This window comes from Melanotaenia boesemani, chromosome 20, assembly GCF_017639745.1.
Source record: "Melanotaenia boesemani isolate fMelBoe1 chromosome 20, fMelBoe1.pri, whole genome shotgun sequence".
NCBI lineage: Eukaryota > Metazoa > Chordata > Actinopteri > Atheriniformes > Melanotaeniidae > Melanotaenia > Melanotaenia boesemani.
In genome coordinates this window covers 17,826,589-17,841,751 of record NC_055701.1, presented here as the reverse complement: position 1 = coordinate 17,841,751, position 15,163 = coordinate 17,826,589, and the positions used below count along the sequence as shown (strand labels likewise).

The window sequence follows — 15,163 nt, the reverse complement described above, 5'->3', positions numbered from 1 at the left end:
CTACACTAAATTCTAGATAAAGATATCTAGGCACATTTGTGAAAAAGATCACTATTTTCTCTTAAGCGTGTTTGGTAAAAATAAAGAGTATAGAAGTTTGTTTTCTAATGTCTATTTTTTGTTTTCTTGCTGGTGAGGAGACCAGTCACTAAATTTCATGTTGCCTTCCTGTGACTGCATGGATTTATAATAAAACAAGGACATGTTGGACCCATCATCTGCCATACAGAGGATCAGCACCCATGTTTGTTAATTAGTTTATCTGATTTATTTTAAGCATATTTTACCGCACTGATCTGACCTTCTCATTGCTATATAATGATTTGGGTGTTTTTTTCTTTTTTTATGTCTCCACAACAGCACATTGTAGTTTGTAGTTGCTTTTACAGTATTTACATATTTTCTTGGCAGCTGACTGCTGGGCCCAGTGGCCTTCAGCTTGAGGCCAAAGGCATGTTCACTAATCTATGCACACAAACATAACTTTTAAACTAAAAATTCAACTAAATATTTAGTGAATGTGTAGCAATATTGTTTTCAAATCTGAATACACTCCAGGGTGAACCAGAAAGCGATGAGGAGCACAAATAAACTATTTTCTTATTTAAAAAAATACAAAGGATTGCATTAAAAACTAAATAAAACATAACTGAGTTTACAAAACAAACGAAAAAATCAAGTAAATGCAAAACGCATGTAAACTGCAGTACTAATAAGAGTTCCATCTCAGCCCCTCTAGTCACACTTCCCATTTTTATTTTCAGGTCATCCAGGTGAAGTTCACATGATAAATTCCAAATTTCCGAGAGCCATTGAAGGCGGCGTCATTCTGCACTGCATACGCGCCGTGGCGGAGAGCGAAGATGGCGGAGAATAATGTCGAAGCGGATCACGAATGGAACGACTGGGCCCTGGACACGGCCGAAGATACTCTAATCGCAATGGAAACCTTGCTGGCCACACTGAGAGCTTTCGAAGATGTACTCAGGCAACAAGAAATATCCATAGCATCTTCCACAGAGTACTGCGATAACTTCTGTCAGGTAATGTGTACATGCAACATCGAAGCTACCATTAGCCTTCCGTTAGCTCACCCGGGACTGTTTTTCTCGCAGCCCGATACGCCCGATAAATAAAATAATTTGCAGTGGATGCTGGCCTTCTGGTTGCACTGCTAAGTTTTATTTCGGAAAGTAACTGCACGATCTTATTATTTTTTAAATCAGTTTGATCTGTTCATGTATTCAGTTTATCTAAATAACTCACTATCATTGGGCCAGTTGCATTGGCTGGGTAATTTATTGCCTCTTTGCATGTTCGAGTTGCTTTGATTTACGTCGTTTAGCTTCGTGTTATTTCCGAATTTGAACATATTGGAAAAGATGTAGACGTATATAAGATGTTTTGTATTTGCATGATATTGTCATAGTTGCACATCATGCAATACTGTATGCATATGGGGCGGGGCAGCATTGTGGGGTATTTACTCACAATTTTACGAAAATCCATGTTGGGCAATAAGATGCACTTATCTTACACGCGTTGGGTGTCGTTTTCTGTACATGAAGTGGTTTTACACTATGTATATAGGAGCATTTGCGTGTCGTTGAAATTGACTGGCAGTGCTTTGCATCTGCCATGTCTTCCTTCTTTCCCCCCTTATTAACAATAGATGTTGTTTAAATTAAAAAAAGACTGTATATTAAAATCTATACGCTGTGGAAGGAGTATTTAAAGACTTTACTTTAGTCAGCGATGTTAAAATACTAATTGCAATTTGAAGTCCTGCAATGAAATTGATATCTAAGTGAAAGTTAGGTAGTTTGAGGGAGCATAATTTAAAGTAAACTCTTATAATGTATAATAAACTAATAATTATACATATTACTATAATTATACATAATTACCAATAATAATTTGTCAATTGCAGCCTTACTTAATTGGTTGGTTTGTGAAAATTATAAATGATCAAAATTATTACAGGCATGTATAAATGTAAATAAAGGCATCTATATTTAAAGCTATTTAAATATTCCCATAGAAAACTGAGAAGGAACGGCTTCACAGTCAGTTTTCTTGCTATTTTACATGAATAATTATGACCAAAGTAGTTAGTGAACCAGTATTTGGCCTTTGTATATAAATGAAGCTTAACTTGGGACACATTTACATATTAGTTATGATATTGTGTTATTTGTATGATAAAATCATACGTTGTTTCGTGACTAGTAAACAAAGAAAAATGATAAGTACAATTATTTCTGCATTTTCTGTCACTATGTACTTGTTTTTGTTATGCATATAGTCACCAAACATCATGATAACTCAAAGCACATAATCCGTTCTTTAATTATTGCGGGATTTAGTGCAAAGTCATTGGGTAGCTTCAATGAAGCAGACTAATACCTCTGGACAATGGACATAAGAAAGTGGTCCAACACAAAGAAAGGAACATGTGTCAGGTCTGCAGCTGGATTAAACTCAGTCCAGATCATCCTTACAAACTGTAGTGAGTGTTGTTTTGTTAAGTTGGTGTTGTTTTGTGTAAATTAGATCCATGGGTCTGAACCTATCTCTCAAAATATTGCTGTTTAGGTTTTTTGATTAACTGATCTCGGACTGACAGTCTGTTATTTAATTATAACGTGTGTTATTGGTTGAAATTACTAGATTGTCTTTATTGTTCTGTTAAATCTGTTGTGTTGCAGCTGATATCTGCTGGATTTGATTTTAAGTGTCAGCAAGTTTTTTTTTTTTTTCTTCAATAAAAAAGGAAAATACTAATAAATAATAATACATTACTAATTGTATTCTATACATAATCTGCTTTGACATGGGCCAAAAATGGAATTATTAAAATTCTTATTAATTCATATTATTTATTACTGTTAAAAAGTATAAATTCAAAGTTCACTTGATAAGTGAGCTCCACCCACAGCGATCAAACCTGTTACTAAGTCCTGGTTATACTCTAGTACTACAAATATAGAAGATAAGACGAGGGAAAAATTCTTTTGGTTTACATCCTCCAGAGTACCATCTTGAAATCTTATAATTTTCATATTTCCAATTAATCTTGGTTAACGGGCAAAATGAATTTCAGCCACCTCATAGCTGTTCAACCACTGCTTAAGTCATAAAATATTAATTACACAATTTTGTGTCTGTTGTAGTAAAATATATATATATATATATATATATATATATATATATATATATATATCATTATATATATCATTATATTCAAATTGCACATGGCTATATTCTTGGCTCCACTGAGTGGGTACCATATATTTAGACAGAGGGGAATTGCCTCTGTGGACATGTGCACCAACCAGCAAGCTTTCTGCTGTCTGACAAATGAGACTCCTGGGATGTTGCTGCTATTTAAGTTTCTGTGATAATTTTATGTGTATGTCTGTCATCCAAGTACAGGTGATGAACAGCTTTTAGATGTAGACATCTTCATATCTGGGAAAAGTTAAAAATATTTACTGAAAATAACATTGTCGTGACTGCCAAAGGTGAAGAATGAATTAAACTATTTTGTTGTTGGTTATCACTTTATTTTATCTTTTGAGTTGTTTGAGATTGAATGTTTAGTTTTACTTGTGCTCACATTAATTAGAAATTCAGATTGGGTGAAATCATATGGTGTAAAACCATAATAATGTCATTTATTATATTAAAGTTAGGCATCTGTTCTACACAAACCTCTAAGGGTTTTGCAGTTCAGATTGGGGGTTTTCATACAGTATGCCGCACCTTGACGTCCCCTCAGACCCAATCAGGAGCCCCTCACCCCAGACAGTCAACTGGGATCAATCTGGTGTAGACTGGCATATCTCCTCAGAGGAACAACCCCTTTCCCTCCGCCCATGCCATCTGATCTCCTTTTCTAAACAGTTTTACACACTTTTGCAGGTTGTTTTAATAACTTTTATCCTCTTGTAATAGTTGTGTTTTTTGTGTGTAGGCACTGATGCACTATGCTGGGAGCAGGAACTCCATGGAGCATGGTCTGCCTCTTCTGGAGGTCTACTGCCTGTCTATAAACTGCTTTGCTGCAGCCCGATCCCACCTCACTGCAGAGTCCGACAGAGTGGCCCTTGTTTTGAAGAGACTAGCTTTGTGAGTACAGAGACTGATATTTAAATTAAACTATTCTTTACACACACATCATTCTGTTTAAAGATGAAGTGGTTACATTTTCTTTTGTTATCCTAAGAGAGTGAATTGAAGTCCAGCTGCCTTTTATTCAAGCTCGTAGGATTACCATGACCTGCATGACAAATACTTCTATTTTAATAGCCGGTCTGCAAAAGCTGACAATCTATACTTAGCCTAATATCTTGATTCAGGTGTTTCCTTGAGATTGATGTCATTAAAGACCAATGAATTTTAATCTTTACAGCAGAAATTCTCTGGAATAAGGACTCAATCAATGAATAGTTCTGCAGCCAGATGGGGTGGCGTAGCATGCATAAAATACAGCGATTAAGGATCCGTATTGAGTTTAAGGGGCAATCGTCCTCTAAACTCTTGATTTATCTTTATTTATGTAATTATTTTAAATCGTACTTGGAAAAATGTAATCTGGGTTTCTTTTGAAATTCTCTCAAAGCTACTATGTTGTTTCTGATTTAATCAACTAAGGCCCTGTTTCCACGCAAAAGGCAAATATTTTTCCTTTGCATTTTTGAAAAAAAAAAAAAAGCATTTACACAACAGCGAAATGAAAACTATGTCCATGCAGGAGAAAACACAAAGAGGACCAGAAACGATGTAGTGTGCATTTCAGGATTAGTGGGCAGTGAAACTTTGCAACGACACACGCAGGTGTGCACCTCATCCTCATAAGACTGGGAAAAAACACAACAACAGAAGTTTTACGTGTCAGCTGCTAGTTATCTGGCACATGTAACCTCTATGTCTTTGCTGACGACATAAGGACCCTACCAGAAACAGGTTTTCCTTTAACACACCAAATAAATTAAAAAGATGTAGCAGCACAAACATGATGCGGAGGTCCGCCAGTTCAAGATCGTCACCAAAAGATTCCACTTCCAGTTTACACTGACAGGACCTGGCTTGCGAGAAAATTTCACCCTGGATGCTGTTGTCAAATCTTGACAGTTTTATCCACCCAAAACTCTGTTACCATGTAAACAAGAGACCAGAGTGCAACAAAAGCTTTGGATTTTACTGTTTTAGTATTTTGGTGTGAACAGGCCCTGAGCATTGTTTAAAAGTTTAAAAGTGGGTCATCACATCCACATCAAACACCTTTGCTCAGGCAGTATTTGTTGTACACATTTGTCCAAAAATATCAACTTGTTGCACTTTAAAGAATCAGTGTGTCAAATGCAGTGACATCTAGTGGCATAAACTGCAAACTGCAACCAGCAAAATCATATTTAAGGTTTTCAGAAATGATGGTGCATAATGAGTCTAAACAGTGATGTAAACAGCTGTCAGTTTAATTAGCAATGCTGACATTTTAAAAAGTCTGTGCAGTATTTATTACCACAGCTACAAATGGGATTTACAGAAGCTGCTTATATAAAATTAATTTTTAGTTAAACGCTGGTTTTGAACTTTTAAACATGATTCCCAGATTTTTTTCAGCCTGGTTGGTCTTTATAATCTCACATCCTGCTCATCACATCAGCAAAACTTTAATTTATTTAGAAATGAAATAAGTTATTTCAGTCTTAGTCATTGCATTTTTACCATTGCCCATTTCATTATAGTTAAATAAAAGTGTTTTTTCTTTCTTGCAGGAGCTGTTTTGAACTTTTGCTGTCAGTGCCTGAAAATGAAATCCCATTTGAAGCCTGGGTTCAGTTCCACCACTCTGTTCAGGTAGAAGATTTTTAAAAGCTTATGTAAATTGTGTGGTGTCATATACTATTTTTCAGTGCTATGTTTGTTAAGCATCTTGTGATATAGAAGTGTGGGAGTACATAGCTTAAATTGGAGAAGACAGCAGTGTTGCTTTTCTGTTTGCCTCCTGTTGAGTCTAAACCAGGGGTCCCCAAGTCCAGTCCTCCACATCTACCATCCTGCAACTTTTAGATGCGTCCCTTCTCCAACACACCTGAATCAAATGAATGGCTCATTACCAGGCCTCTGCAGAGCTGAATGACATGCGGAGGAGGGAATTCAGGTGATTCAGGTGTATTGGACAAGGGATGCATAAAAGTTGCAGGTTAAGGCTGGTACACATTACAGGATTCTTCAAATCTTCACAGATTCAGAGACCACACACTTGTTGATAACAACAGACAGATTGCACAAGATTTCTCTCTTCTGATCTTACAGTGTGTGGTGTGCACAACGGAGCACACCACAATAACCGATTCTTCAGGATCAGGTTCTTCATGCTCAGTATTAAAACCTTGCATATTGAAAACTTCAGCATTCCTTCACTAACAAGTAATCTAACCGATCACTCTTCCCATCAATATAACACCGTTACTGCTGAAAATGCTGTTTTTTCTTTTTCTTGCTTGATCTTTAGCTGAGTTTTTTTTTTTTTTTTTTACTTCCTCGTTCGTCAGTCAGCTGAGTCAACTCACGTCTTGATTGGCTTTTGTTCTGATACAGGTGACATTACACACTTGCGTGCTCGGCTCCTCTCAGAGCACCCACCATACTACAGGATTTCTAGTCGCACATATTGAGCATGTTCATTATCTATGATCTCTTCCTCTCCCCTGGATCGCATCGGACAAAATCACTCTTAACTTAACCCACACCACAGAAACATCAGACACAATGTTCTCAAGGACCTGACTTGGGCTCCCCTGGTCTAAAACATTGGTGTTTGGCCTCTACCAATTCAGTCATACCTTGTATAGAACAGTTTTACAGCTTTACAGACAGATGTCAGAGTCCATCAAGCATAGCCTTTCAGGTATTTCCCACCATACAAGCTGTCACCAGGAGCCAGTTTTCTTTCTGGTATTCTTTTATCATTTTGAAAACCTTCAACTTGTGTCCTATTTTCATGTTTTAAAAGTGAGTTTTTAGCCTCATACTTTAAAAGAAATTGAACGCAGATTAACACAGAAGTACTTTAACTCAAATTATTATTTTTTAACTGCAGACAGTAAGTAATTGTTTAATGTGCTGTACATTGTTTAGGGAGTTGCAGGTGTAGCCTGGTTTGGAAAGGGTCTGTTCCATTGTGATTTTGTGCTCTTTTAATGTGACCCAGATAACTTTGCTGCAATATATTTAGCTGAGTGGGCTGTATTTGCTTGCAATTTGTTCAATAATTAAATTCTTTGATTTTTTTTAATAGGAAAATGTTTTATCTTTAAGTACTTTGAAAGCAGCACCTTGTGCTGAGCTGTTTTCCAGTTTTCTATGCAGATACAATAAGTTTTTAAAAGATGTTCTTTGTATTAAGGAGGTAAATCATTACATTGAAGTAACTAAAGTTGTATTAATGGCTTTGGGATTAATTTGTAAAACTCATTATAATACATTTAATTTGTTGTGTTTTTTGTTTTATTTTTATTTTTTCCAGATTGCACATGACACTTTGTTACAGTATGGAAGCACAGACCTCCAAGCTTTACTCCAGATTACAGGAGAGGGTGGAGCATGGAGTAACTCAGTCCTCACTGCTCTTCTTACTGGCCAGCCCACCAACCCAGAGGAAGGTTAGGGGCTACTTGGACATGGCATCGCAGACCAAATTCCTATCATTTTATAGATGACTTTCAACTGAGATCATGTTTTAATTCTGTCTGTAGTTGATGCGTACATAAGCCTGGAGGGTGAGGGCTTCATGGAGATGCGAGTGAAACATCTGGAAAAGATGGGGGAAGTGGCCAAAGCGGTGGTGTTGGCCAAAGCTTGCACTGAGTGCAGCTTAATTCCCAACCAAGCGACGTTTCGTCAAACATACGTCTCCCTGCTCTGTCACCTGCTTCCCAATGAAGAAGCCATAATGGAGGTATGGAAATGCTTTTCTTAGCTAACATGCAAAAACTCCACCTTGATTTGATGACACCATCCTCCTTTTTAACTTATTCATAGATAAACCAAACCATCCTGCTGGATTTTATTTTTAGCGTAGGATACAAAGTGTTAAATCAGGTGTAATGTGTCAGGAATCCTACAACAGAACAGCACCAGTCACATTAGACAGGTTTTAGAGGACAGACAAAACCATTTCTTTGTGTTTAGTACCACATACAGAGTCTCAAACTGCATGTATTCCTCTCCTGGTGCCATTAAAAATATATTAGAATGGGTTGTATTTGTAGATCAAACTTGTGTGTAATTGACAGTGGACCTATTTATAAAGTTTATCTGCACTCTTTCCAAAAATAGAGCCCCAAATTCTCATGCAAATGGAGCTCTAGTTTACTAGCATTCAGTTGGAAAACTATGAGCATGCGCAGAATGAGTAATCTGTGTTCTTTGTGGCCTATTTTCATATTTCATATACAGCCTTTTAGCCTATACTTTAAAAGGAATTTAAAGGGGATTAACACAGAGCTTATCTATCAAGTTGATTCTTTATTGTCTGCTGTAAATAACAGTTTAATGGACTGAAAATCATTAAAGAAGTTGCAGGTGTTGCTGGACTTGACAAAAAAAAGGACTATTGAACTCCTAAAGGTCTAAGCTATCAGCAGTTCAGCCCACTCTACTTAATTATTTGACCCTTTAAGGGTCTTAAGCTGTTTACAAACCTTTCATATATTTGGGAATAAACTGTAATCCAGTTAAAACAGTTCTGTTTTCCCGAAACCTCACAATTTTGATCCATGGATATCCAGAATCAAAGCAATTTGTGTTTGTTAAATACTGCTGGAAGATATAATTTCATTTGGCCTCAGCTCCATCATGCAATGAACTGATTTCCACTTCACATTTACATTCAATTAAAAAAGGGAATTATGGCTTAAAGTTTTCTTTCCTGTATTTAAGTCACAGATGTCTAGAGATGTGTTTTCTGTGAGTTAAACACCATTTTCTTGTGTACCATGTCAGATTTCCAGACTGGACTGTAAGGATGTTCTGGAAATCACGTGCAATTTGGAGACTGAGGGGGAGGAAAATACAGCCTTCATTCTGTGCACAACTTTCCTTACACAGCAGCTTCAACAGCAGAGTCTATACTGCTCCTGGTGAGTCGTCTCTGTTTGGCTCAGACTGTATGTGGGGTTGCTGTTATATATAATGACTGATTATTGATCCAAAAGCAACCTAATTAGATGTCTAAATCAAAGCTCTTCCATTTTTCACATTGGTTGTCTTAAAGTTTGCATATTTGTCATGTTGTTTTCAGAGTCAAGCATGTGTATGCATTAATTTAGAATTATTCAAAAAATTTTTTGCCTTTTTCTTTTCTGTTTTTTAATTGAAAGGGAGTTGACTCTGTTGTGGAGTAAACTTCAGAGGAGGCTCGACCCTTCATTGATGTCTCTTCTCGAACGATGCCTTCAGCTTGGTGCCATTGCCAAAACAGTACAACATTTGCTCTTCCTGGTCCGTGTGATTCAGGCAGAGGTGAGTTAAACATCAGGGCCGTCCATTAATTATATTAGAAGTTCAGCTACTGTCATTTTTGGAGAAACTGCTTTAGATACATTACCATCTACTGACAGATGCCTCACCGTTATTTGCATGTAGCCTGTCAAAACAGACAAATATTGTTTGTAATCTTGCCAACACAGATGCATAAATGTGGCTAAGTGTAAATTTGGGTGAGGGTGATTTTATTGTCCTGGCACTCTTTAACAGCATCACTCTCTTTTTAGGCGGAAGATCTGGGGATACCTGCTTCAATAGAACTTTGTGTCAAAGCCCTACAACTTCCAAAACAGGATGACTCTGAAACACGAACTTCTGTCTGTAAAACGATGTCTTGCCTTCTGTCAAATGATCTTGAAGTGTTGCGTGCCTGCCAACTCACTGAGTTCTTACTTGGCCCCTGCCAGGAAGCCTTTACTTGTCTTGAGGAGCTCTACTTACGTCCTGACCAAAAGTATGACCAGGAAAACGAGGTTATTCCCAACTCACTACGCTGCGAGTTGCTATTGGCGCTGAAAGCATACTGGCCTTTCGACCCCGAATTCTGGGATTGGAAAACTCTGAAGTATCGCTGCAGCTCCCTTCTAGGGTTGAGGCCCGAGTCAGAAGAGGAAGAGGTAGTGGACAAACAAGAAAAGGCAAAACAACATGAAATACAAGGAGTTGCAGTGAGAGGAGAGTCTGAGAACCAAAACAAAATAAATGGAGGTCTTGATTATGAGCATCAGGATAATAAACAGACTACTAACAACACAGATATCAAAGGAGTATCTGAAACAAACAGGCAGAAGTTCTGTAAGATTTGTAAGAGGTCAGTTGCTGACTCGCAGATGATTAACCACTCCAAAAGACACGCCAGGGACAACAGTCACCCCTGTCCTGTTTGCTTGGAAAAGTTCAAAAGCAGGGAAGACCTGGTTCCTCATTTGAAAGACCACATTCCGAGTGAAGTATTTGCTTCCCAAAATGATGTGAAGAGCGAGGACATGCAGAAACAGATAGATGAGGATGATGACATTGAACCTGGAGAAATCCCCATCGACCCATCCTTGATGCGGTACTACAAATCCACACACGATCCAGATGTGTTGCATCACATCGTGGAGAAAGCGAAAACCGTCAAAGAGAAGCAAGCTGACGATGACGAGCACGTAACCTTCGACTACATCGAGCAACACTTCAAACTGCAGAACCGCGATGAGTACCCATGTCCAGGAACCGGGTGTACTAGGATCTTTAAACATTCTAAGTACTTGTATGTCCACTTGAAATCAGATCACATAGGTGATGGGAATGTGAAGCATTTTCATCAGATGAGAGACAAGCGTGAGAAGTGTGTATTTTGTAGGCGTCATTTTGTCTCAGCTTACCATCACCGCAAACATAGAAGAGTTCACTTTGGTGATCAGCCTTACAAGTGTGTGGTTGTGGGCTGCGGGGCACAGTTTAGTACGTCTAACGAACTTGTCACACACAAGCAGACCCACGGCTATCAGCTGAACTACCAGTGTGAGCTCAAAGGCTGTTACGTCACCTACTCCGACTTGGGTCAGATATATCACCATGAAGCACAGCATTTCAGAGATGCAGCCTTTACTTGCTCTAGTTCTAAATGTCGAAAATACTACTTGTCCAAAAAGGATTTCATAAAGCATTTATCCACACACAACATCACTTTCACAGAAGATGACTTTGAGGCTCAAAGGAAGGCAAAACGGAAACTTTTTAAGACTTTTAATGAGCCATCGGTGCATCCTAATAAGTCAGTCAATCCAACAGACACGATAAATGGAGATGCCCTCAACTCTCCATTGGTTAGCTGTACCTCCTCTTCACAAGAATCTGATGTCAAGGAGCCAAAGGCAACAATAACATTGGTGGCTGTGTGTTTTGATGGAAGTAAGTTCACTTGTGGCTTTGAGAAGTGTGGAATGACTTTTTCCAGAGCCAGAGATGTCCAGAGACATCTGAAATGTGCTCACCCAGAGCACATTAAACTGGAGAACAAGGAGCAGAAGCATGACAAAGAACAGGACTCCAAGTCCAAAAAGACCATTAAAACTGAGCCAGATGGTGAGAAAAAGGGAAAACACGAGCCCTCAACTTCATATCAACCTGCGGAGACTGGCAAAGTGAAAAAGGTGGTCTCTCATTCTAAAAGCAATGAAACAAGCTCGCTCAGCCTTAACCCAAAAAGTGACGCTCTTAAAGACATTCTGATTAGGCTGAGTAAACTGAGCCTAAACTCATCACCGCCTCACAGTTTGCCAAGTCAAACCCCACAGTCCACCACAGACTCAAACGCATCACAAATGGCTCTTCATCAGGCCATCATGGCAAAGCCTCCCATTGTGTTGCTCAAGAATAGACCCCATCTGCCTGGAGATAAGGTAAAAGTTCAAACTGAGGAGGCATTAGTAACCAGTGATGAGGACTGTAACGATTCACTGGCCGCTGCTAAGCCATACGTCTGTGAGGTGAAAGCATGTGGCTTCAGGACGGCGCAAAGTTACAGCTTACTGCGCCATTATAACACCAAACATGGCCGTACCATTGAAGAGGCCAAAAAGATGACGTCTTTGAAAACCACCTCTTTTAAGCCTTACGTTTGCCAGTTTTGCTCCAAGAGTCACAGAGAGAAGCACGTGTTGAAGGCCCATTATATCACCGCCCATAACATGAGTGAGAGTATAGTGGACAAAATAAGCTGTGGATCTGTCCGATCTGAGGGAAACAAAGAACCTACATCACCAACCAAGAAAACATCAGAACCCCTGACAAACCACAGTCCGAAAAAGAGGAAGGAGAGCTTTAAGCTGCAACGCCAACGCGAGACAAAAAACTCAACTGCGATAAGCAAAAATGGACACAACTTTGACAGTCACTCTCCATCTGAAGAGGAAGGAGAGGATGAAGCGGAGAGTAGGGGGGAAGCCAGTGAGCAGAAAGGAGAAAGTGAGGATACAGCCACACAACAGGTCAGAACAACAAGACGTTTGGTAGCCAAAAGTAATCTGTGTTATATTCTGGATAAATTCAGTAAACCCTTTCATTGTGTGGCAAAAAACTGTGCTGCAGCTTTTTCCACCCAGGGAGGCCTTGTACGCCACCTGCAATTAGTACATCATTACAATCGCTCTCAGCTCCTGCTGGAAAAAGACGGAGATGTGCGTCATAGTCCAGAAGTCAGAAAAGAGTCCACAAAGAAAAAGTCTCACCCGAACTCAGATGAACCTCAGCCACAGTTCAAATGTCACTTTGCTAACTGTAACGCCTCGTACCACCTTAAAAGTAGCCTGGTGCGTCACACTCGTGATTATCATTCTCAGCCACATCAGCTAATAAGGTGTAAATATGACGGCTGCTCAAGGGTGTTCAGTCATAATGATGCACTTAAGAAACATACACTTTATAGTCACTTTGAGTACTATGATTCACTGGTGGTACGACTGCAGAGCACTCACAAAAAGTCAATCACTGGGTGCCAAAAGAAGCTCATAGTGGCACCACCGAACTCTCAGAAAGAAGAAGAACCTGGTTCACCCACCACACAGGAAAATATTTTAAGTCAAAATTCTGAAGCAACAGCCCAGTTGGAAGAAAGCTGCAATGACAGTCTTGAGAAGAAATTGCCAACAGAAACAAATTCTTTCAGTCGTTTTGTCTTAAGATCTCATGAAGAAGCGCTACAGATGTGTCAAGACCGTTGCATGCGTGCTTCCTACCCATGCATGGTTCAGGACTGTGACTCTGTTGTCACGTACCTGCACAGCTTGAACCGTCACTACCTGAAGGTGCACCAAATGCTTCGAGAAGATCTCGTGAAGAATAACAAGAAGCTTATTTTTACTGCTGAGCAGCTTGAAGAACTGATTCAGAGGAAGTCAGCCAGGCTGACTGTTACTGGAGCGTGCGCTCCTAATGGGGTTCGAAAAGCAGAGTTCCAAGCCGAGCCAGAAAACACAGGTGCTCAGCCTGCACTTATGAGCCAGCACTCCATCAAGGCTGAAACGCAGAATGAGGATAATCGTGATCCACTGGGATTCCCAGAGGAAGAAGAGAAGGAACTTCCACCTGTTGAGAGAAATGGTGTCCTTGTCGGAGCAGATGAGGTGCTATATGGTGAAGCAAGCGCCGGTGGGCACACCGAGGAGTCACCTGCTGCCTCGCAGAACACTCAGAAACAAGAGGAGAGATTAACCTTGGATAAAATCAAACCTTTTCTTCGTCCTGTCACTGTTGACCTCTCACCACCCTGCTCACTGCGCTTTACTACTGAGGATGGTTTCCAAGACACATCAAGCAACAAAGATGGTGGTAAAATGACAAACGGGACGTCTACTTTGCTCTCTCCTCCCGTCCGCCAGCCATTAAAGCGCAAAAACGAACTGTCTGAACAGCCTATAAAACTGAAAGACTCTCAACCTAGAAGTCCATCTCCACGCCCTTTTGACATTGCTGCCTATAAGCCTATGGGCTTTGAATCCTCATTTCTGAAGTTTATACAAGAAACAGCTCCAAAAGATAAAAGTGCAGCTGGGAAACGGCGCGACACTTTCAGACGCAGCTGCTCTGTTAAGGAGAACAACCAGCTGGGAATCTCTCACACCCGCAGCAGGCGCGCTCATTCCCCCCTGGTGAAGCTCCACGCTATGAGCGGAGACTTCACATCAGTACAAAACTTGAAGTCTATCCTGGACAAAGCACTGGCTGGGTGTGGGGACCTGGCGATCAAACAGCTACAGTACCTCCGGCCGGTGGTGGTGTTAGGAAGGCCCGTGTGCACCACCACGTTGCCTGACCTCTTCCCCTCTGACACCAACAACACCAAACTGCTTCTTGGAAGTTAGTTTAACCTAGCACCTTTGTAAACATGACAAATTAATTTGTATTTTCGCAAGCTAAGACTCAGTATTTACATTTCTTCCAAAACAGAATGTTGTGTGTTCCTCCTGTATTTTTAAGTTGCCAAAAATAGGTTTTTATAGAAATAAACATAAAAACAAACAAGATACAAGCCTCAACAATATACACATCAGATCCAGTTTTGCTGTCTTTTAGGCATCAGTTAGTTCAAGTCATATCAAATGTCATCAGATATATTAATTCATGATCACAAGTGTATATACTGTAGTTCTCTAAGATAAATGTACAGCTTTACAGATAGTTAGAACTGGTCAGTAGCTTATTGCAAGGCCTTTTCACTTGTGTGAAAAGTGACTAAGAATATTTCCTTACTACAATGTTCTTGAGGAATATGTTTGGTTATTTTTCACCTCAATTTATATTAAATCGGTGTTTGGATGCAGTGGACAGACATTGGCAGACATGTATGTAACACTTTCTAATAAAATAAATAATGAATTCAGAGCCTTGTCAGTATTAAAATCTACTTTTTTGTGTGCCAGATGTCATAACACTAAAGTGAATCCAATAAGAAAATGTGTTGCATTCTGCGGGTGTTTAAATTCTGGAGATCTTGGGGTGAAATTGTATTTTGGTCCTGGTTGCCACATATTAACTTTTCATAGAAACGGGGTGTGGTATCATTCTCCAGAAGTGACAGGAAGCGCCGCCTGCTGGGTAAAGAAGTTTCAGGTACTTT

At 39.5% G+C, this 15,163-nt stretch overlaps 1 protein-coding gene across 1 annotated transcript; it reads left to right on the top strand.

Moving 5' to 3' along the window:
* Window positions 1-794: 794 nt before the first annotated feature.
* Window positions 795-14,926, top strand: rlf (RLF zinc finger). The gene is made up of 8 exons (XM_041971405.1): window positions 795-1,043; window positions 3,977-4,131; window positions 5,784-5,865; window positions 7,538-7,673; window positions 7,767-7,969; window positions 9,016-9,152; window positions 9,393-9,534; window positions 9,786-14,926. Exons 1-8 carry the CDS (start codon window positions 864-866, stop codon window positions 14,406-14,408), a joined length of 5,658 nt encoding a protein of 1,885 aa, XP_041827339.1. The 5' UTR covers window positions 795-863; the 3' UTR covers window positions 14,409-14,926.
* Window positions 14,927-15,163: the final 237 nt, after the last annotated feature.